The 23,091-nt window shown below is 41.9% G+C and overlaps 1 protein-coding gene and 1 pseudogene across 1 annotated transcript in view; one reads left to right on the top strand and one right to left on the bottom strand.

Annotated features, from left to right (window-relative positions):
• Positions 1–23,091, bottom strand: part of MARCH6 (membrane associated ring-CH-type finger 6) — a 48,238-nt gene that overhangs the window by 4,953 nt on the left and 20,194 nt on the right. Inside the window, exons 11-25 of the mRNA XM_015592462.2 lie at positions 22,078–22,136; positions 20,756–20,836; positions 20,443–20,511; positions 20,289–20,363; positions 19,319–19,453; positions 17,562–17,681; positions 16,720–16,820; positions 15,578–15,715; positions 14,393–14,597; positions 12,464–12,533; positions 9,248–9,429; positions 7,542–7,676; positions 4,411–4,500; positions 2,678–2,810; positions 1,563–1,698 (exon numbers count right to left, since the gene is read on the bottom strand). Of these exons, the coding sequence (XP_015447948.1) occupies positions 1,563–1,698; positions 2,678–2,810; positions 4,411–4,500; positions 7,542–7,676; positions 9,248–9,429; positions 12,464–12,533; positions 14,393–14,597; positions 15,578–15,715; positions 16,720–16,820; positions 17,562–17,681; positions 19,319–19,453; positions 20,289–20,363; positions 20,443–20,511; positions 20,756–20,836; positions 22,078–22,136 (1,729 nt within the window). The remainder of the gene's footprint in view (positions 1–1,562; positions 1,699–2,677; positions 2,811–4,410; positions 4,501–7,541; positions 7,677–9,247; positions 9,430–12,463; positions 12,534–14,392; positions 14,598–15,577; positions 15,716–16,719; positions 16,821–17,561; positions 17,682–19,318; positions 19,454–20,288; positions 20,364–20,442; positions 20,512–20,755; positions 20,837–22,077; positions 22,137–23,091) is intronic.
• LOC112483009 lies at positions 5,146–5,264 on the top strand (annotated as a pseudogene).

The raw sequence follows: 23,091 nt of genomic DNA, 5'->3' as shown, positions 1-23,091 counted from the left end.
TCTCACCAATTCTCTTCCGAAGTTAATCATTCTTTACTCCACTGTTGCCCAAGCAACCCGTGTTTTTTTAACTGTTGAGGATTTTGTACATATCTTTAATAACGACAACTGAGCAACGTGTGACGCAGTTCACGCAGCACCACCTGACATGCACACACATAATCATAAAACGCATCAAGATGTGCCAAGAATGGGGTTAGCATTACGCAACGAAGATGCAGTAGGGAGCACAAAGCAAAGCGATGTGAACTCACTTGCCCAGGACCAAAAAGTAACTCAGTGGCAGAAAAAGGAGACTCTGAACCCATACCCAACTCTACGACCCTGGTACCTCCCCCCACCCACCCCGTGCACACGCACACTCGGCACCTCCTAGGGACCAGGCTGGGAGTGGACGAGCAATGGCGAATGAGAGACGCCCTCAGTGCATCTGCAGCGCAACAGTTTCTGCGTGAAGGAACGGGGGCGGGGCGGGGGGGGCAGTGAGAGTACACTGGCCTGCACAAAAAAGGCAGAAAAAGTGAATAAAAAATGATGAGAGGTGGGAAAGAACCACCGGGGGAGACTGGAAAAGACAGGCGACAGGTGTAAAGCAGCAAGTGGCAGAAGGCTCCCGAGGGCCTGTCCCGTCTGCCATCCTGTCTGCAGTATCTGCTCCTCCGTCCAAGCAAGTGATGTGAGAAATCCCCTCCGCCTTCTTTCCCGTGTGACAGAACCTTGTGCTCCGACCGCCTACAATGCATCTGTATTTCCTACTGTCAGCAAACGCTTTGGAGAAGCCTTCAATGCTCTCCATCTCATTCTTAAAAATGTTACTCTTACGACCCCTCAGACTCAATAAGGGGAGCAAATAATTTGTTGTCTAAACCGGGCACCCATAAACAAGGGGGCGGGGGTGCTGCTAAAAACAACGTAAAGGCAGCATACGTAAACTGGGACCCCCCAGGGAATCCAGGACAGATAAGTTTTAAATCCACTTCCCCTTCTAGATACCATTAAAACAGAGCAGGATTCAGCCTCCAGGGAGGACATGGACGGCCAAATGGCTGTCATCCCCGAAAGCGGTTAGCCTTGGCCGCCCTCATCCTCAGTCTCTCACTGAAGTCAGGTCACAGTGTTTCCTCAAAGCAGAGGGCCGAGCTTCTGCAGTAACCTTGCGGCCTCTCTCAGCAGCGCCCGAGTAACCCGATGGCCCCCAATTACAAGCAGGGCTTGGGAAGGCCCTGCTAATTCCTAACTTAGGCTTCTTCCTATGTAAAACCATTTAATAGACTGTCAGATCAAAGCCTTTGAAAACAGACTGAAAACTGTTTGGAACGGGCATTAAAAAGCCCCCTCCCCACACCAGTTTCTCCCCACCTCTCCGTCTCCCTCAGTGAGGGCCCCACATTCCCAGGTGGGGAGCCCAGCTGAGTCCTTGGCAACGCTCTCGCAGCCTGCATCTGTTAGTGGATCCTGTTAACGCTGCCCCGAAATACATCCGGAGCGCGCCTCCCTCCTCCATGTCATCAGACGCACAAACTAAGAAAGGAGCCCTCAGGCGAATGGACGTCTAGACTTACTTGTCGTTTTTAATATGCTCGTAAAGGCGCTTAAACTGGCGGACCTGGAAGGACAAGATGCCCATCAGTACCACGACCATCAGTAAGAACGGATAAATCCGCCGGTGGACCAGATTTTGCATTTCCGCAGTAACACCTGTAAAACCAGAAAAGGACACCCCTAAGTGCACGTGGAACAGCGGTGCAGTGAACGCACGTCCTTCCGCTGAGGAGAGGGGACCGGATGCAGGGCTCAGGAAATGGAGTGAGGCAGCGGGGAGGTCACGCTGGAGCTGCGCCGGCCACGTCCAGGAGCCGGTTACGTGTCGAAGCCACAGAGGAAATGACAAAAGGAGGTTCACTGAAGAGAAACGAGACTCATTCTTCTACAAAGACACCAGGGCCACAGCGTGGAGAATGAATCAGTGGTTAAAGCAGGGACGTCACACGGGAGGCTGCGGGCGCCAGGTGAGAGACCGTGTGTGCCTCAGCGGGCGCCAGCGGCCAGGGCGCCGGAGGTCGGGTCGGGGGATCTGGACGCCACTTGAGTGTGGATAGCAGAGAGCCTTGGGTGACGGGGATGACCTCCGAGGTTTCTGACTCGTGCGGCTTGCTGGATGATAATGCTGGTCACAGAGGGGATTCAGGAGAAGAGAGATTTGGAGAGGGAAACTCTGTCCTTATCACTTTAAACACATGCTGTGTTTAAGGTCCTGTGAGGGTTCTTCGGAACAAAACTGATCATTTCTAGTTGCTAAAATGTCACAAATTAGCATCTCCTCTTTGGTTTCCTTTTATGCTAAAGAACATTTTTTAAATTAATTGTAACACTTTTCCTTAGTTTTGTAAGCATCTGACCACAGCGCCTCTAGTCAGGAGAAAACATCGGGGAGGAAATCTATTTCTGCCTGTTTGGGGGAGAGTTTGATGTCAGTGCTTTCCCACCTGCCTAGAGAGAAATCTGCACCCCAGGGCTGTATGAGCCTCTTAATCCTGCCCTGAGTGGTCAAATCTAAGAAAAAGTCTCTTAGCTGGACTTACATTTACATGTAAAGCATTTGTGATACCGGAAGTGACAATAATGTAACAACGTCTATAAAGGAGCTCTCTCGGGCCCCCCAGCCAGCGTTACCCACCTAGTAAAGGGACGATGCCGGACGCTATGACGTACGGTACACACAGGGAAAGCAAGAGCACGGAGATCACAGGCGCTGCCAATTTGCGAATGATATAGTGAAGGTCAATGTTCCGGATGCCATTTGCGTAAACCTGAAAAACAAGGGAAAATATCAGAACAAGGGTACGGGACAAATTCCTCCCGGTTGACACAGCAATCTCTACGAGCAGAAGCTGCAAGAGACTGAGTCCCCCAGCCCCAGAGGATTCACGCTGGTTATTTTTCCTGAAGACAGGGCAAGTTCTGGAACACATGCACACGGTGCCCACGAGTTTTTAAAGAAATGCATTTCCTCTTTACTACATAAGACACTAATGCGGAATCATCAGTACAGTAGCCTTTCACGATACAGTACCAGATGGAGCCCAGTCATGTTAGTTTAACACCACATTACACTTCCCAAGAGTCATTGGGAGTACCACTCGAGACTGCATTCATGTTTCTGAATACAGGAAAACATTATAAACAGAAAACATGTTTCCGAAAACCTGGCATAAATCGAATTTTAACAAACCAAAAGGTATTTTATGTAAAAATTTAATACAAAAGAATTCTAGTGAATTTTGTTTTAATTAAAGAATTTCTAGAGTATTTGCATTAGCTTATCCAGAAAGTTCTATGGATAGTACTGCAGAGAAAAGAATGGATGGAAGTGGGAAAACCTTGGGAAAGACGGACACTAAAGATGGGCAGAGGAGGCTGCTCTTGCTTCTCCCCAGCACTCCGACCTCGCCTGGCCCAGTCACTCCTCGTGCTCTGCGACGTGCCCGACAGGGATCTGGCCAGAGCATTCGGATGTGAATGACAAAAAAGCTTAACCCCCCCAAATCCGTTTCTGACCCCAAAGAAACCTCGTTAACTCCAAAGCGCTCAGTCTTGCGGCAAGGGGTCCCAGTGTTTCTCAACCATTTTTACTTAAACTTACACGCACGTATGAGGAAAGAATGCATCAGAGAGCAAAATATTACAAAGATCAACAACGTTCACAGCTTCCAGCTGTGATGAAACCCTTATTCTCCACACTGCCCTGCAAGGGAGCCTCCCTGGAGCCTCCAGAGTGGAGTGGCCTGCAGTGCCATCACGAGCGGGTACGGTGCCACGTGCCCACGACCCAGCTCGCTTCGCTGTCTCACAGTCAGCCCGCACTTGAGAGGCGCATGCAAACCCGCAGTTCCCCTGGCTCCCACCCAAAACTCTCCAGGTACAGGAAGTTTTTTCACCGTTTTCTTGTGTTGATTGGGCTGAAAACTTCAAGGTTATCATCACATCGACCAAATTATCTGATGGCTCCATAATACGATAATACTCTTAGGTGCTACATAGCTAGAATAGTCCTAAAAAGTTCTAAAAGAAAAGCTTTTTCTTTTATTTATTGCCTTGAACAATAACTTTTTTCTCTACCACAGGTTTAGAAAGCTAAGAAGCCTCCATCAGAACTCCTGCCCTGAGAAGCACGTATGCTGACTTTTGCCTTAACCTTGGACAGGGTTCCAGGAACTCTAAGCTACTGGTTAACCTTCAGGTAAGGAAGTCTTAAGAGTGGTCGATGCAAATTCATGGTGATAAAAGAGCAAACTGCCTTCTACAAAAAAAATGTTATGCTCATTAAAGAACATGTAGAAAAATGGAAATATGTAAAAAGAGTCTATACCTATTACTCCCAGTCTTTTTCTGAAAACTGATCTTACTTACCTGCTCAATTACAGTTTTCAGCCACCACTGAGGACCCATCAATGTTATAGCTGCAATGATTTTGGCATGCAGGACTCCAAGTGCCCAGTCCTAGGGTAATAAAAAACATTTAACAGATTTTTGTTGTTGTTTTTAGCAAAAAAAAAACCAAAAAACAAAAAACAATACAGAGGTTATGTAGTAATTTTCTTAAATCCTGCAGGATCAGTAACAGTTTTACAGAAGACTAACACATGCTATAAAACCCAGGGAATGTTTTTCCTCTACAGCTCAAGTTCAATGTTTCTACCAAAAAAAATCACTCTTGACTCTTTCAGAAATCTACACTATTTTCTCAAGAGAAGTGAGAAAAGTGCGGACATTAAAGGAGATCTCAAGGAGCAAATAAATACAATAATGACAGGGTTTTATTTTATCAAAACATCTTTAGGCTGTTTTATTGGTTTCGGTTGAGCTGACTGTATCAAAATAAGATGGTGGAGCCATGTTTGGCCTAAAGAAACCATACCAAAGGCTCAGAGAGAACTTGCAGCTTGGTGCAGTCAGTCTGGGGCACTTGGTGAGAAGGTCTTATTGTAGGATTTCAGTTTGCATGAGGTGATCTGGGGAGGACTCACGGAAGCAGTGCTTTGCTCTGTGTCAGATGCTACTAGAAAGAGGGGGCTATCTGTAACTGGGGATCTCAATAAACCTTATCCAGAAGAGGGACAGAGTAAAGCTAAAACTGTGCTGGTGGTCTACGCCCACGCCACCCTGAACGTGCCCGATCGCATCTGACCTTGGAAGCTAAGCAGGGTCAGGCCTGGTTAGTACTTGCATGGGAGACCACCTAGGAAGACCAGGTGCTGTAGTTTTTTTTTAAAAAAAAAACTGTACTGGTAAATGAAGCAGCAGCCAATCATGTTTGCTAGGACAGAGGGAGACTGGTCATTTTTGTGGTATGGAGAATATTCATGTTTTGCTGGGTTCAGGCATGATTATATAGTGTGTGTGAGTGTGTGGTGGGGGAGGGGGTGTTTTGTCTTGATCTACCATGGTCACAGAGTGGCCCTGTTTAATGCTGATGTTCTGTGAAATTGTTTATGCCCAGCGAGAGAACGCCAAGGCCCAGCTGACAATGCCAGGCCAGCTCCTGGACGTAAAAGCTGCTCTTTTTCGGTGCTGCATATTGCATAAGATCAGGAGGCACACTGATTTTGCATTTGTAGTGATCACTGGGTTAACGCAGAATTCACCTGATCCCTCCACTGTAAATCTGTATGCTTCCCTTTGAGACTGTCAAGTGATCTGTAAGGTGACACTCTGCCACCAAGCAAATAATCAATTCTGGATTGTCGTGGTGTCAAAGGAGGTATACGTCTCCTTCCTTTGAGTCTGGGCCAATCTCTGACACTTGCCTGTGCCTAGTAGGACACAGTGAAAAGCGAGGCTGTAGGACTTGAGATGAGGCCATAAAAGGCAGGGCAGCTTCGTCTTGTCTCCTGGCACACTCATTTCCCTGAGGCGCAGTGTAAGAAACCCAGCTCTCTTGAGGCTCCCAAGCTGTGAGGAAGCCCACATACATCCAGAGGGGCTCCAGCCAACAGCCCTGATGGGGTACAATCAACAACCAGCATTGACCCTCGCAGGTGAGTGATGAAATCTGCAAATGATTCCAGCCACAGTTGTCAAATCATACTCAGCCACTGAGGCTTCCTAGCTGAGGCCCCAGACAACATGGGGCAGAGATGAGCTGATATGCACTATCTTAATTTCTGACTCAGACTCTTTGGACAAAATAAAGGTTGTCTTAAGCCACTAATTATGAGGTAACTAAAGACCCATCAACTTTTACCTGATAGGTTCAGCATCCACTGATAATCCTTGCTAGAATCAATTATGCTGTTAGCTATTGCAAAATAGTGATTTTATAATTCTGTTAATCCTTTACCTTTATTAGCTGGCATTATTCTGTAAAAAATACCTTTCCTTCAATCACTGTTGCTATCTGACTATATTGCAATACAGCTCTTACAGACAAGCACCATCATTATTTCCCTTTCTATTCACTTTCTCTCTAACCCTCACCTATGAGCACACTGGGTTACAGGGAGTTCCCTATACGCGCATCTTCTGGCTCACCGTGAGGCCGCCCACTCGCTCCTTCCTAGAACACACTTTTCTTTCGTTCTCACCCATTCCTTTCCACTCTCTACTAGGTTGTTCTAGAACTATCCCCTACAGAAAACCATTATCTGAAATTCCCGAAGCTGGTTAAGCACCTCTCCTGCATGATGTCACAGCTCCTTGTACTCGCACGGTCTACCTGTGTCCTCGTCTATCTCTCCCACCAGCCTGACCCTCGAGAAGCTCCTGCATTAGCTTCATTCCCATCTGAGTTATGCAGCACAGGGTTTTGGCACAAATTAAAGCTTTAACTCAAGTAAACATTTGCTATTAAATAAGGTTTGTAGAGGTTCTTTATCTAGGAAATAGAGGAAAGAAAACATGTACCAAATAATTTCCATTTTCGGAAAATCCACTGTAATATATTAAGAAAAGCTCGAGCGAGGCTGAAAAGCCTTTGAGAGCCTGAAGTCAATGCCTAGTCCTTTCTCCTGATACTGCTGAAGAGCTTCAGGCCTTTGACATTAACTTTGGGCCCAAGTACCACAGAAAAGTTAAATTTCTTTTTCCAAAAGCTTTAGGATCTTTGCTGTGACACACATAGGTTCTCTCAAAATGCTCTTTTAAATAAGCCCTAAGACTTTGTGAGATAACGTGCTATAATTATTCAAAAATATAAGTTACTGCTTAATGTCTCAAAGCCAAAGGAGCAAGCTATTGTACCCTAACTAAAAGATGAAAAGATCAACATATATTAGCTTGTATCTTTAAATACTGGTGAAGCCAAAGCAAATAGTGAGTGATGTTTTAATCTATAAAACAGAGTCTAAGGGACTTACGTGACCTGCATACTTGGAAAACCATATATTAAAATGCATTATTTAATTGATTTTACAAAGGTTCTTGGAAGAGAAAAAATTAAGGAGTCTTTCTAAACAAACTGCTTAAGATCACTTTTTAAAAATAAGGATTTTTCTGACACTCAGTCTGTTAAGAAATATCATTAGCAAAAGACACGCACTTACCTGCCATGGGTAAAAAAGAGGGGTCTGATCCAAGGGCACCCTCAGGGGAGCAACGATAACCAGCTCGAACAGGAGCCCCAGGAGCAGCGGGACGACGCCCGCCAGCAGCACCGCAACTATCAGCGTCTTCATTATCTGTTAGGAAGCAGGAGCCGTGTCATTAGAGTCCCACTTCTAGTCCCGCTTCTTTGTTCTATTTGGAAGTTTCTTTTTCTTTGACTTATGTCTAACAGAACGAATATATTACCTTATCCGACTGACTCACACTTTATGTTACATGTTTACAAGAGATCTGAATAGCTACAAAAGTTCGAGCTACAATGAAAACATGATATTACTATGCATTGCCTGCTACAAAATTACAGAAATTTCATTTTATTACATATATTAACCAGGTGGCTGTGCTGTATTTCTCAACCACATTCCCAGGATTAGGATTCTGTTTGTCTAAGCTACGGATTGTCCCAGGCCCCTGATCCAATGATGACCCTCCCACAAGCTAACCTGTGACCCCTGAGGTGGACGGGTATAGAAGGGCTCCTCCGCATAGCACTAATTAAGGTAATTAATCAAGCTGATCAAACTGCCTCCCTCTAGAACACTGTGGTCCAATAAAGTACACACAAAGAGAAAAGAAGAGATAGCGTCAAAGAGCCACTATGAAATCCTGACAGAGGAACCAGTCTTCAAAAGCGGCCCTGGTGTCGAATGCCCTCCCATTCCCTGAGGAAGCCTCAGTGAGTACATCTGCTTCGGCAGCAAGGGACTAATATGGTGTGCACGAGGATGCAGCACCTGCTCCCTTACAGGGTAATCTGGTGATGAGAAAGGACAGCTAATGAAAACTGGATTTAGCTGTTCTCTGTATCTGAAATAGAGCTGTCTTATCATCTTACACATCAAATAACAATTAAACCCCTCCACTCATAATATACAATGACTCTCTCAAGTTTTTTCTTTCAACATTAGTAATTAAATGGATTCTAAACTTCCAGTGAATTTAAAATATAAATCCAGATACAAAACCAGAGTTGATTATACCAATGAAAAGGCGTAAGCCGTTACCTAAACAAACTTACCAGTCATGGCCAACGTTACGATCAACCAATAAATCGCCATACTTGGACCATCATCTTACAGTGACGATTTCCCCCAACCTTTGTGGCAATTAAGCTATTTATTGAGAATAAAAATTTCCAGTACTTACTACACTTTCACATTAGCCAAGATAGTTCTTGAATTAGCAATGTACTGTGTAATTAAAGGAATCCCATTTAAATCAAACACCCTGACTTGATCCTAAAGTCAAGATTTTACAGATTCAAATGGATCAAAAAATCAAATTGTGGAAAAAAATATCATTAAAAGAAATAATACTTAAAAAAACTGATTTTAAACTCTACAGAATATCTTATTCCTTAAAAATGTAACCAATCTTCAAAATAAGTTTTCTAATTATATTATTCGAGAACCTTCCTGGGTCACTTAAGAATATGATTTTCTTTTGTCTCTCAAATACATTTGACTGTGGTTCTCAGAATTAATGAAAAAGCCACTGTCTTAAAGGAACAGTCCTTCTAATTCAAAAAGTCAACTCTCTTGACACCATCGGCATAATGAAGAAACAAGTGAAGAGTTAAAGAAATGACTGGAAAAACATCCACTGCTCCTGTCAGATAAGATCTGTCTTTATTAGAAGAACCTACCATGAGGGACCACTCTTTAACCTTCTGGAAGATCACTCTGCGTCCTTGGGGCATCCATGCCACCAGCACCGTCACCGCCCTGATGGTCAGCCAGCAAACATACAGACCACAAGCAGCTGTGTAGAGCTCGTGGATTTTGGCAGTCCCTGTCCAAAATGACATTAACCAGCGGCCGGCAAATACTGAAAATAGAAAGGCTGATAAATGAGACACATGACTACATAGGGAACTGCAATCTTGATATTAATATTGTTCTATTTTCAATCATTTTAAGTGATTAATCAAAAGTGACATATCACAGTTTGATATATCACTGCCTTCATTAAAAGCCAACAAAAACAAACAACCTCCCCCCCCTCCGCCCAAACTCTAAAGAACACAATTATTTAATTAAGATACAAATAAAACACAGCAAGTCACCAGGGACAAGCTCTCCTGAGACATGCGCTCTGACTTGCCATGCCAATTACTTGTTCTTTGAGGGACTGAAAAAACTTGAGGGGGTGGTTGTTTGCACTGTTTTTATCACCAAATGAAATCATTATGCACATAATAGCACAAAAGTAGAAAATTTATTTTCTATTATTCATGCTATTAATACTTTTAATATTTACAAATAATTTAGAATTTTCTTTCAATTGAGTTGTTCGTCAAGACAGAAAACGCTTATTTTAATAAGAAGTGGGCACAATACCATTTTAAAGCACAATAACTGAAGAATATCATATTAATCTTCTTGAAAAAGTTAGGATCTAAATATATGAAACTTGGGAAATAGATTTTAAAGCTAAGAGATTGCCTCACACAGAGTTATTACAAATAAATTTTATAATACAAAAAATCTAACTCTCAGTTAAAATTGTTTATTAAGTAACTTTCTTTACATGGTTACTTCTCAATAAGGCTACAGATAATGACGAGACCCAAATTTCCAGTGCATTTTCCTATGAACTGATTTCTCTTTAATACAGGACTATCTGTTATTTTTGAATACCTAAAAGGAGCTAGTGGTTGTCCTGACCGCATTCCATATATTATTTCATTAATCCTCCCCACAACCCCCCAACGTAGCTACTACCTGCATTTTTTTCAATATGGTTAACATTTAATATTATTTTTTATGTTTCAAGTGAACAGCATAAAGATTAGACATTTATATAATTTACACAGTGATCCCCCTAACTAGTCTAGTAATCACCTGGCACCATATGTGTAGCTATTACAATACTAACTATATTTCCTATGCGGTATTTTACGTCCCCTTGACTATTTTGTAACTACCAATTTGTACTTCTAAATCCCCTCACCATTTTCACCGAGCCCCCCACTACCTTCATTCTGAAGATTAAGAAACCAAGGCTTGGCAACGGGAGCTCGCCCAATCAAGATCACACAAGGGTGGAGGCTGAATTTGAACTCATGTCTACATGACGAAGCTCATGCCCTTGACCACTGAAACCACACTGCCTCCAATCAAACTAAACCAGCTAAACTGTCAAGTCTTACAGGACATAATGCTGATAAACACAGACTTCGTTGCAGCCTTACAAAATAGCGTGGGTGCAAAGATAATTTCATGTTTAAAGACAAGTACATGTAAATGTTCTATGACAAACACATGTGTTTGTTAATTTGAAGATATAAAAATCATCACTGATAATTCTGTAGAAATGTCTAGTGTCATACACACATACTCTGTCTCTCTCCAAGGTTTTATTAGTTTTCGTTCGGTTGGTTAACTTTTAAAATTTAAAGACCACTTTCTATTCTATAATTCATATACTTCCAATCAAAAGCATTTTCGAGAGGACAGGGTTAGGTTTTAGTTTGTAGTAACTTATCAGTTAAATTGTAGCTACAGAAAAGTAACCATCGGGGAAAACAGCACCCTCACTCCCTTAAATGTGTACTGTACCACTCGGCATTTCTATGATTAAACATAACACATTCTTTCCACCAGACTGTGGGACTGGGTTAACAGGGAAATATTTGCTTAGCAATCCTCAGTGAAATTAAAAGTAGTTTTATTGCCAAATTCAAGTACTAAAACAAAGTTTCCTTCTTTTGTTAACTTTTTCTTAATATTTCTGATAAAAACATGAAAATAGAACATAAAAACCATAGGTGTAAAACTGTCCGAAGTTCAAAAACTAAGTTTTTCCAGCAATATGTTTACTACATTGCCCCAACAGTTAATTAAACTTCATCATTTTAACAGCTGTGAGTGATGAGCTTAAGGGCAAAATTCTAAAGGTAAAATTATTGTGCAGAAACAGTTAAAAAAAAAAAAATCTTTATCTTTACTAATTTAAGGTAAATCACAATTCCTACAGATTCGAATTTTCTTTTAGAAACCATGCTTGAAATTAAAATTTTCAAGCTGCTCCTTCCTATCTTAGCCTTCATGGAAAAACTCAAGCACTTAATACAAATTTGATTTATAAAATTATATTGAATTAATATTACAATCAAGACTAAATATATGTTTATATGCTTTATAAAAGCTCAAAATTAGCTTCCGCTTAACGATTATTTAAGTGGCGAGCGCATATCAGTGTGACTTGGAATTTTCTGGCTCACTATAAACATTAACGGGGAGGGTGGGGGCAGCAAGCTGCTCCTGTCACTTTGTCACTAGCTTTGGATTCCAACCCCATTTACCCACGCTCTCTGAAGAGGGCGACAAACTACTATATTCATTCACAGCTTATTTGTTAGATTAAGAAACATTGTTTAACTGAAATTTAAAGATGAATACTTGTGAATACCAGATGACAAAACAAAACCATCTGGCTTCACAAAGGTCTCCAAGAACAGCCATGCAATGGACTGGAACAATAACAACACAATAAGGACAACAAATTAGCACCAAAAGACTGGCTTGAAAAAATGACTTTAGCCACAAAGATGACTTTCTGAAAACCCACACCGTAATAAGGCCATGTCCAAGAAAACTGAATGGCCACAGTACTTTATTTCCAAAACCGAATCATAAATTGTATCTTGACTTTGTCCCCCTCTGCTCCAATGCAGAGGAATCCAGTGGGATGGAGACCCAACCCTAAATGGATCGACATCCCAAATTCGATCAGAAATGAGGGGGAAACAATTTCAAGTGTACATCTGATGGAAGATCACATCTCGGCAAGATACGCCCTTTTACAACAAAGCACCTGCTCATGATGTCACTAGCGAAGAGCGAGGATACGGTCCTACCTGGTAGAGTAAGGCAGATGAGGCTGGCGATCAGTAAGGTTATACACATGAAGACAATCAACAAAAATATCTGCAAGGCAAAACGTGAGAGTGCGTGAGCGGCTCACGGGGGCTCCATGCATTTTGACACCCTTCAAAGAATCAACACAATTCTCCCCGTAAGAACAAGTGGTCTGTGTTGGTATTTCTAGGTTTCCTTCCATTTTACATAAAAAAGAAATTTTTTATTTTCGTTAAAATTACCTATAATTTTGGCCCCCCAAAAAAGTCCATTTTCACATAACCAAATACATCAACAAGTAACAGGTAAATAAATAAAACTATTCACTTTTTTATCAAATTCTCAAAAACAACTTTTTGTGAAGGGAAAGCGTACTCTAACAGTACTGTCCAGTCAGAACTTTCTGTGATGATGGACACGTCTACGTCTGCACTGCCGGACAAAGGGGCCACTGGCACATGAGGCCACCAAGCACTTGACATGGGGTCAGTGTGCTTTATTTCCAAAACCGAATCATAAATTGTATCTTGACTTTGTCCGAGTAATGGAATTTTAAACTGTATTTACTCTGTGTGTGTTGCAAAAAATACAAGAAATGTATTTTCTTTCAGCTTTATGGCGGTGTGGCTGACAAGTAAAACTGATATATTTCAAGTGTACACCACGACCTGATGCGCGTGCACGCTGTGAGGAAACTCCGGCGTGGAGATACCACGCACACCTATCACCCCGCATATTTACAACCTCTATTTACTTTTAATTAAATGTAAGTGAAAGACAGCTAGCGGCAGCCACTGGCTCCTGCGCTGAGAAGAGAAAAGGACCCGCTGAGAGGGGAGGGAAGCGGCTAGCCCGGGCAGGAAGGGAGCCGATGCTTGCCTCCTGCCTGACCAGGCCCGGGTGAGGGCAGCTCTCTGGGGGGAGACAGAAAAGGACAGAGGAGACCGCTCCGGGAGGAGGGGGTGAGCTCTGTCAGCTTTCACTGCTCGAGGAACCCACTGATGACTCTCTGATCTGGGCCAGAAGTTCTTCTTGCCAACCAAGAGCCTCACCTCGCCCAGCTCCTCCTCACCTCTTACTATAAATACCCCTCTTTCCCAGCTCCCCCATCTCCCACCACTCACCCACACGCACCCCACCCTCTAGATACATTCAGCTCAAATTTTAAATTAAATGCCTGCGGTTCCCGATCTCCCCTGCCTCCCCTGCCTCCCCTGCCTCCCGGCCTGGCATGTGCCTGGAACGCCCTTCCTATTCTTCCTCTGTCTCTGCCTGGCCTCCTGGCTTTAAAGGCTTAGATCAGGCATCACCTCCACGAAGATTCCTGAACACCTTCTAAAAAAGTATTCCGTGGAACAAGGAGTGACCAGTTGTGTCACATGCCACTCATACAGCAAGCATGACGAGGACCAAGACCCGACCATCAGATTTAACAACACGATGGTCGCTGGTGACCCTGGTCAGGGGAGAAAGTCTCACTAGGACAGGCTCTTCCTTAACCAATCTGGTTTGCAGTTTCATCAGCTATAAACAAGATTAGCGTTCATGCCTTGCAGTTTGTGAATGGGAATTAAATGGGAGAAAACATGAAAAAGCCCACTCCAGGTCCTGACACATAGTTGAGATGTGTCGACAATGTTAACTGCTTATTTGCTCTAGTCTTTCACATCATCGGTCCTTTCAAACAGCACGGAGCAGCAGCATGGAATCCCAATGCCACGACCCATCTCTAAAATCTGATCAACGTATCCGACATTAACGTATATTATGCTGCATAATGAGAGCACCAAAACACGAACTCTTGTCAGGAGACTGTAAGACAAGTCTACACAGAGGACCATGTGCTAACAGCAACAATAACAGCACCAAAATCTCTCAATAGAAATTTGGAAACGACTGGCTTCTGGTTAAGTCTGTACAACACCTACCCTGAGTGGAAAATGTAAAGGCCGGCGGTAAGGCTGAAAGCCAATGGGCCCCCCCTGCTGGAGGATGGCCTGGTGGGCGGCATGCAGGCCTTCCCCCACCACGGGGACGGCGTTGTTATTCCGAGCGTGCTGGTTGTTGTTAACTTGCTGGTTTGCACTATTCTCGTTTTCTTCCTGGTCTCCCAATAAATAGGAATGAAGATCCCTATGTAAAAATTACATCAGTGAAAATTCTTACTTCGGAGCAGAAGAAAACAGCAGACATGAGATTTACTTTCTTAATAATTATTATTTAGGGTAGAAAACATACAAATAGAATCTCTACACAGCACTATTACCTCAACCAGGTCTAAACGTTGGAAGCTGCTTTACATAAAGCCTTCCCAAATTAATGTTAACTAACGTAGAGAATACTCCATAAATTCAACCTATTTTGTGTTTTCTTCAGCCAGTATCTGAGAAGAAATCAGCAATTGGAAAAAATAAAAAGTACAATGTACAAGAAACTCTATCTGAAGATCCTAAGAAAAACGACTTCTTTTCTTCTCTATAGATGGCTGTGTCTCCTGTGACATGTATCTCATCTAAAACCTCCAACCCAAATCACTTGAGGCACAAGTGAGTTAATGGGTGGAGGCTCACAGCGGGGCCGTTAGAGAGGATAAATGACCAAATACAAACAAACACACGTCACATTACGGTGTCTACAGGATGCCGTATATTTTCTGAAAAAATGTTTAAATCACAAAGATTCATTCAACTTTTAAATAAGTATGTAACACATAAAGCTTGAAAAAATAAATGCAATGTGCTGACTAAATGACTAAGAAACCCAACCTGAGAAGAGCTCATATTAGGTTAAAACTTCTAAAAAAAAAAAGGGTAAGTTGGTTTGTTTTTAATACACTAAAAATTTTTATGTTTACCTTGTATAAGAAAATAAAAGAACCTGGCCAGCAACACACTTTCATAAGAGGGTAAAAACACGCATACTTTCTCCAAAAGGATGCACGATGATTAGAAAACATTAAAATTTTTGAGAAATTAAGTATATATATACCTGCAGATATCACTAAATTGTCTCTTATTAAAACTAATTTTTCTGAGTGGAACATGGAACGTATTTTTCAGAAAGGCTATTACACTGGCACATGACGTGCCTACCAGTCACCTGCCTGTACTTACAGCAAGTATCCAGCAGTAACAGTCCACGCTCGCACAAGCCCCTTCAGCCACTGTCGCGTGTGTCCCTGCTCAAGTAACGCTGGCAAAACAACCTGAAGCAGAAGCAGCTCAAGGGACAGTTCGCTCACCGGAGCATCGCTAGGCAATGACAAAGAGCCATAATTTACACTGCGAATTGTTTTCCATTATAACCGTATCACGTTAAATATTTAATGGGATGACAGCAAAACTCCTTGAAGAGTCGAATGAACCCATGGTCTTCCGTGCCTCTCCTCCACTCTCTGGAAGCCAGCAAGGCTTCCACATGTGATCCACAAAACGTTCGGACAAGGACTACCCATGACCTTCACGTGGTTAAACCCAAAAGTCAGGTCTCGGCCCTCGCCTCACTTGCTCTACTAGTGGCATGCTACACAACTGGTTGCTCCTGGCTCCCCAAAACACCTTCTCCTTGAACGCCTTCCCAAGGCTCGGTCCCCTTCATCATCCTGACCCAGATGACAGCATGTAGATTATGGAGGAAGGGGCACAGGGTTAAGGATGGACTATAAATGGAGAACTGAGGAAGGCCCAAACCACGGAACTAAGCAGTAAATCGAGTTGGAGCAGATAAGAGATCTTACAGAACTAAGCTGACAAGATTTAAAGATTAATTAGAAGGAAAATTGAGGAAGAAATCCAATTTGCCTGGCAGATTTCTGGTTTAGGTGACTGAATGGATAATGCAAATCCCTGAAAAAGGAAATACAGAAGAGACGAGATATCCAGGTGACTTAAGTTTTTAAATCGAAGTAGGTTTTCTGTCTATACGTCTTATATCTTATTTTTAATCCATAATTAAGTGTGCAACAATGGCCATATCCTTTGCGATGTGAGTTTTGTATAAAGACAATGCTACTAACACACTCTTTAGGTACAGTAAATGTTTCATCGCTGAACAATAAACTTCATTTGCAGAAAAATAAAAGCCTGTCCTCCTTTGGAAAAAGTAACTGCTACACTAATGTTTAGGTGACATGACAAAATTTAACCATCAGATGATTTCCAATATCTATAAGAAATGAACGTTCTGAATGTATGTGCTATGACTGTCAAATCTCTAACAGCCAAATTCGTAAAGCTTCCAGATGTCGAAAACTTACCTGTAGAGCATGACATTGTACGGGAGAAAACTGGGCAGCAGACTCTTAATTATACGTATAGGAAGCCAAAGCATCAGGAGGACAATGGAGCCAAAGACAATCTGCAGCGACAAAAAGGGTGCGACACCATGGCAAACCACTCCCGTGAGACGCAGGCCAACTCCTGAACGAACTCAGCTAACAGCCATCCAAGGCTCCGTGTTCTCACGTGACACAACAAACTTGGGTCGCTCCACGTAAAGAATTCGTCCCTGGGACGGCTACCCGCCTCTCTCTCTAGGACCCGAGGGCTCTAGCAGGAGCCACAAAAGATAATCCTTGCATGGTATGTGAGGAGAGAGCTCGAAACTCAAAATGGACGATCAGAACCATCTGCAACTTACTAAACCACCTGTAATCATTATAAGACGTGACCCGCATGAATGGCTACGAAGGTTTCCAAAGAGTGAAATGCCGCTTTTAGAATTTTTTTTGGAAGCATTTAGCTTTAACTAGGAAATTTCTTCTTCCAGGCAGGGAAAAAACTTTTGAGATCCTTCTGTTAAGAGTTTAATTTAGAAGGTATGAACGAGTCACCATTGCTTTAATATAAATTAAGTGTAATTCAGAAAGTCATAACTTGGCAATCAATTATACTACTAAAGTAATGAAAGACATTTTTGTTTTAGTGAACATTTTATTTACTTTATCAAAATAACCAATAAAATAGCTACTTAACAACCAAGTTCCACAGGCTTAGATAAACATAAATTATTCGATCTACTCTACCAGTACCCAATTAAAATAAATAAGTCTAAAGCGTAGCACACTTTACATCGAAAGCAACAAAAAGGTATGCTCACCACTGACAAAATGAATCTCCGGAGATGCCTATAGATAGGCAGGTGGATCATTTCTTGTACTGGATTAAAATCTGGATCATTCAGATTCCTCAGAAACCACAAGACACCAGGTCGAAGCACCTGTGAACGCATTTTAAAAGCTATAAATGCTAATGTCATCAAGGCTGCACATGAGCTAAAACACTAACAGAAAAATAAGGTCTTAAACTTATTTTGGCATCTTATAAAACGGGCCCCAGAAAATTCAGATGGCTTTCCTGGGGGGAAAAAAGAGTTCCTAAATCAGAATCTTTGTGAAAACTATCCTGTGTTTGATGTCCTTTGATGCTTTTAATAATGTAATGGGAAAAAAAAAGTAAGGCAGCTTGTCAAATCTAGAACGAGATTAAAAATAAATGTTTTTAAATTGTCACTATATTGAAACATCTAGTGAAAGAATTAGGTTGCAATTTATAAATGTTCTAAGTAGAAGATCTGATTTCAATCTTAAACTCCTGAGAGGAGTTACCTTTATTAAGAAACCGTACAGCTTCTCAGTACATATCTTCGTTTTATTGCCCACATCTTTTTTCTGTCAGTGGAAATCATCCACCCAGGAGACTGTGGGTGATGGGGTGATCGATGGTCTGGGTATTAGCCCTGGGTGGTCCAAACTCACTGAGTCACCCTATATAAAGCATCTCATTTGCCCAAACTCTATTTCTCCTATTCCAAATGAGAAAATTATAATATATGACCTCTAAGGTCCAATCTAACTCACAAATAATAGGATTATCAACATAAGAAAACTACCCAGAGAAACTGAAAAAATTCAGTATAAAACATTTTATCACTTAATAATGTAATTTAGAGGTCATATATAATTATAATGTTTAAAAAACACATTATTAATGTGGTCTCAATCACTTGTTTCAGAGAAAGAGCACAAGCTTTATTTATAAACAGAATTTACTGAACTTGCAAGATACGATTCAGGAGAGCATGCTGGCCCCCAGCCCCTCCCACCTCCTCAAATCTCCCAGGCGCCGCGGCATTAAGCCTCTGTGCTTTCTCATCCCCGCATGCTGGATCCGACCGCTCCTTCAGGCACTGCTGCCTCCATCACCGTTCGCTCTCAGAGGGTGAGCTGAGTTGCTCCACGGCTGAATTCCTTCCAGGGAGGTGAAATCCAGGAGCGTGGGAATGGTGAATGTGTGTCTCACCATTACCGCAGCAGACGGCACAGCGACTGACAGAGTGAGCGGGCACGTGCGAGTACACTTAGCAGACACTCAGTTTCACACTCCCTGTTGCACCAGGGTGACTGGGCATGAGACGTACACTAATCAAATACTGACCCCACTTTCGCCGTCTTCATATCAGTAAGAACTAGTAAAGGACCCACCCGGCAAGTGCGCTGGCATCACAAAGGACCCGTGCTCTGCTTCTACGCTTCCCACGCCTGCTTCAAGACCATTTTACACAGACGGGTCACTGCAGTATCATGACCTTAGGGTATTTCCGGCATTATGTCTCCTTGAATAAAGTCCAGGACAGGCTCACAGCACAGTAAAACAAGTGCCTTTACTGAATTTTTCCCCTCAGCCTACTCACCTTTCGAACTCGTAACTCATTATAGACAGAATATTAAAATCTAAATTCGTCTATCAGTTATTCCCTCTTAGAATAAAATGGCAGAGAAGATGACTTAGTGAGGAAACCACAGTAACTTCTGAGGCACGATCTGCACGGTGTCAGCGCTGCCCTGCGGAACTCACCTCTCGCAGCAGCAGAATAAAGGAGGCGAAGTAGAACACGTAGACCATTCCCACCAGCCAGTGCAGGAACATCGTGGTCCCCGGAGCCGACTGGAAGCTCAGTTCCCGGTCTCTCAGCGTAGCATCGAACATTTCCTAATCAAAACCAACGGGTGAGTGCGAGGTGCAGCGCTTACATTTACCAAATAAGCATGTCCATCTTCTAGGAAGTAAGACCGCCGTGCATATAGGTTACGACATTCTAGACTAGTTCTCTTAATGCCATTTCATGGTGTTAGAGAAACAGAAATGATATAAGGTTAGATACTATGTCAAAGATGGATATGACATTAAGAATTGTTTAAATACGAGAAGCAAGACTGATAAACCAAGTGATAAATAAGAGCTTGACCAGTACTACGACTATAAAAGAACCATTTCTGGTTAACATAATACCTTCCTCTCTTGGTTACAAGTTTGCATTCATGATAAGCTTCACAGTAAGATATGGGAGTAATGTTATCTCAGTACCAAAGGCAGCTTTTCTACATACATAATATTTTTGAAAAGTCAAAAACTGATTATCACTGACTTCCATTAAAGATTACAATCAAAACCGAGCATCTTGGTTAAAACAAATAGTTAGGTTTGAATTTATTACTACAAACACAGTCCTCTTATCAGACTACTTTTTATGTATATAATGTGTTGGCATTATTATAAAATTCAGAAGAGTAAAATGAGTAAGAATATTCTCTATTGGTATCAGAAAGGTTCCAGTCAAAATACTGACATCAAAAATCTGCACAAGGCCTCAAAAAAAAGTACTCAAGAAAAATTAGTAACATTGACTCCACAATGTGCATTCTCAGAAAAAAATAAGCAAATTATTATCAAATACTGACTTTCCTTTAAAAGAAACCCATTCTAAAGATGTGTTTTCTGATGCCTTTAGATTATTAGATTGTATGATAATGAATAGTAAACTCACCAGGGAACAGATATCCAGCCACCAGCCACAAATGAGAGGGAACACTCCAATTTCTACCACCACTAGCAAAGAGACCTTAAGTAAAAATAAAGGTCATCAGTATCACCCAAATGGTGACAAGTCATTTCCAGTTTTAACTTGTAGCAGGAATTACCTTAACAACAATGTAGCAGACTCCAAGCAAGCGACGAGACCTATGAAATCTAACAAGAGTTGCCAAGCCCTACAGCATCTAGTCAAGGAAAGACTAAGCATTTCAAGGAACAATAAAACACGCAGTAATTTGGGCAATACTTACTACCACTTGGCAGACAAAATTAATGTAGTTCCTATTTCGCCTGCCCTTATCCTCACTACAAAAACCTACGACTTTCACTAAGAGGACAAGGGGAGAGACAGTCATTAACAGGAACTCTTTGGTATGAATAATATTACTGAAGACCCCAAGTCGGTTCATTAAAGGATACATGACAAATTATCAGTGTTATTGCTAAAAGAATATATCCAACTATGGTTGTGATTAGGCCTTCAAAATGAGATGCTTGGACCTGGAAATAAGAAAAAACAGATAAACTTTAATTGTACCACACGGCCTATCCCCCAGTTGAACAGTGCATTAAACAACCCAAGTGGACTATCAGCGAGCCACCTAGACGATTTATAACTAGAAAACGACCAGAAACATCTCCTTTGGGTGACATCTCTGCAAACCCGATCCTCTCACTGACTGCGATCGATTATGAAAGGTCAAGGAAAAATTAAAGAATAACACTTTATTCAAGCAGACAAAATAAGGGTGAATTAAATTTTACAAAAATCAGGAAAAAAGCAACACAAGAGTCTGTACTGTACTCCATTCCGACGTGGACTTGCTAAAGGCTGAGCGACAAAGGCAGCAGCAGCACACTGCCCAGCTGTCTGCCTACCCAGTGCACCCCAGCCCCTCGCCTCCTACCACTGAAAGTGTCTGAGTTTCCCTAGCTCTCCAAATCTGCCCCATTCTCAACTTACAGAGTAAGAGTTTGGACAGTGACAACAAATACTGCCTATCTTTTTGGTTCCTGAATTTCAGATAGCAAATGGCGATAGTTTGGAAGGTCAGAATTTATCAAAGCTTTTCATGTTCGTGCGTTCATCTAGCAAGAATCTGGAGCTGCATTAAAACCGAAAACAGCTCTGCGCTTTCCGAACACTCCAGAATGTGACCTCTCAGATTCATATGCACACACTGAACAAGTATTTCAGATATGTCAGCTTTCTTAAAAGACGAAATCTTTCTGCCCTCTTCCCCCCAAAATAGTTGTCCACCCAAATATTTATCTACCTCGGAAAAACAATGGAAAAAATGTCGAAATTAAAGCAAATCTTTAGAAAACACTACAGACCATCATTCTAAGACAAACTAATCATTTTTTTAAATTGACTGATATACTGTTACTTTTCTAAATTCAGTAAAGGGGTATCTGGCAAAAAGGTAGAGAAGGGAACACGCAAGTTCACGGGAACACGGAATGGGTCGACAATCAGCCTGCCAGAGAAACTTCCCGTAGCATGCCCCTGGCCCAGCCAGCAGGAAGGATCTCAGAGCCCATCTCCTTAGCTGGCAGCACCCTTTACTGTGTCTTGAGCCATGGTCAGTTTTAAAAGGACAGACAGTGGATAACCATTCCTTTGCATGAGTCAGGTTGTGAAATGAAGTAAGTCTTTACAATATTATTTACTCAACAAACATCAAATTGGGGGTGGGGGGGTGACTAATAAAAGTAAGTTGTAAAAGTATTATACTCACATGTTCTTCAAATCCCAAACCAACAAGGGAGAAATGACCAATGTGGTAAGGGCAAAATGCTAAAAGGGAGGAAAAAACTCAATGAAAACCTCAAAATCAAAACAATGAGTACCACCCTCATACCATCACCCACTAAAAGGAACCTGGGCTTCTTAAAGAAATGGAACATTCCAGAACTGGTGCCAGAAAGGTACCTCCTGGAATATTCCCTATAACTAGAGAACAAAGTTATCAGGGTCTAATAGGCTCATAGCAAAAGGACACAGGAACCACTGTAAAGAGGGTCTCACAGGCCAAAGAAAAGATGATATGGCATTAAAAGAATAATGACCAAAATGGATGGAAACACAACGAACACATACAATCCATGAGTATGATCCTATTGCTCAAAAAGTGGCACGACAAAAACAAAAGGGAAAAAAGCTAAGATAACAGAAAACACTCTGATCACCAGTGAAAGTAGTCAGCGTATCAATTCCTTACCCTGAAAACTAATAATTACAGGGAAAGAACTGTGCATCTGTCCTGCTCCTTCCGAACAAATAAGTTCAGGTTAACTAAATAGCTCTAGTTGATAAAAATAAGTTCTTCTTTACAGAAAAGCCAGCTGATAAATGTAAAAAGTGATAGAATTTGAGAAGAATCATTTTGTAATGCCTAATAAAATAAATAATTTCAGGCGACTATCATCAAGGGATAATAAAATCATTAGGTGAAATGTTGAGGGAACACTATATTTGCGTGATAGTAAAATACCACCCACACAGATTACTTTCTAATGGTTAAGGGGAAAAATAGAAGCTACCAAGAAAGGCTTCAAGATGATATCACTTGAACCGCAGACAAAGGTGGAGAACTAGACATCATCTGCCTGCTGATACGCAGTATTCACAGGCAAACTATGACCAGTGAAGGGTTTGTCTGAAAAGTGCTGAACCTGAATGTAATCAGGCCCTTGATCCACCTTCCAGTTAAAGGAAATATGAAGACAGAAGGGCGAGGCAGCAGACATCA

Source organism: Pteropus alecto, unplaced genomic scaffold (assembly GCF_000325575.1).
Source record: "Pteropus alecto unplaced genomic scaffold, ASM32557v1 scaffold66, whole genome shotgun sequence".
Lineage (NCBI taxonomy): Eukaryota > Metazoa > Chordata > Mammalia > Chiroptera > Pteropodidae > Pteropus > Pteropus alecto.
The sequence above is the reverse complement of the archived record's forward strand: the minus strand, read 5'-3'. Positions and strand labels throughout refer to the sequence as shown.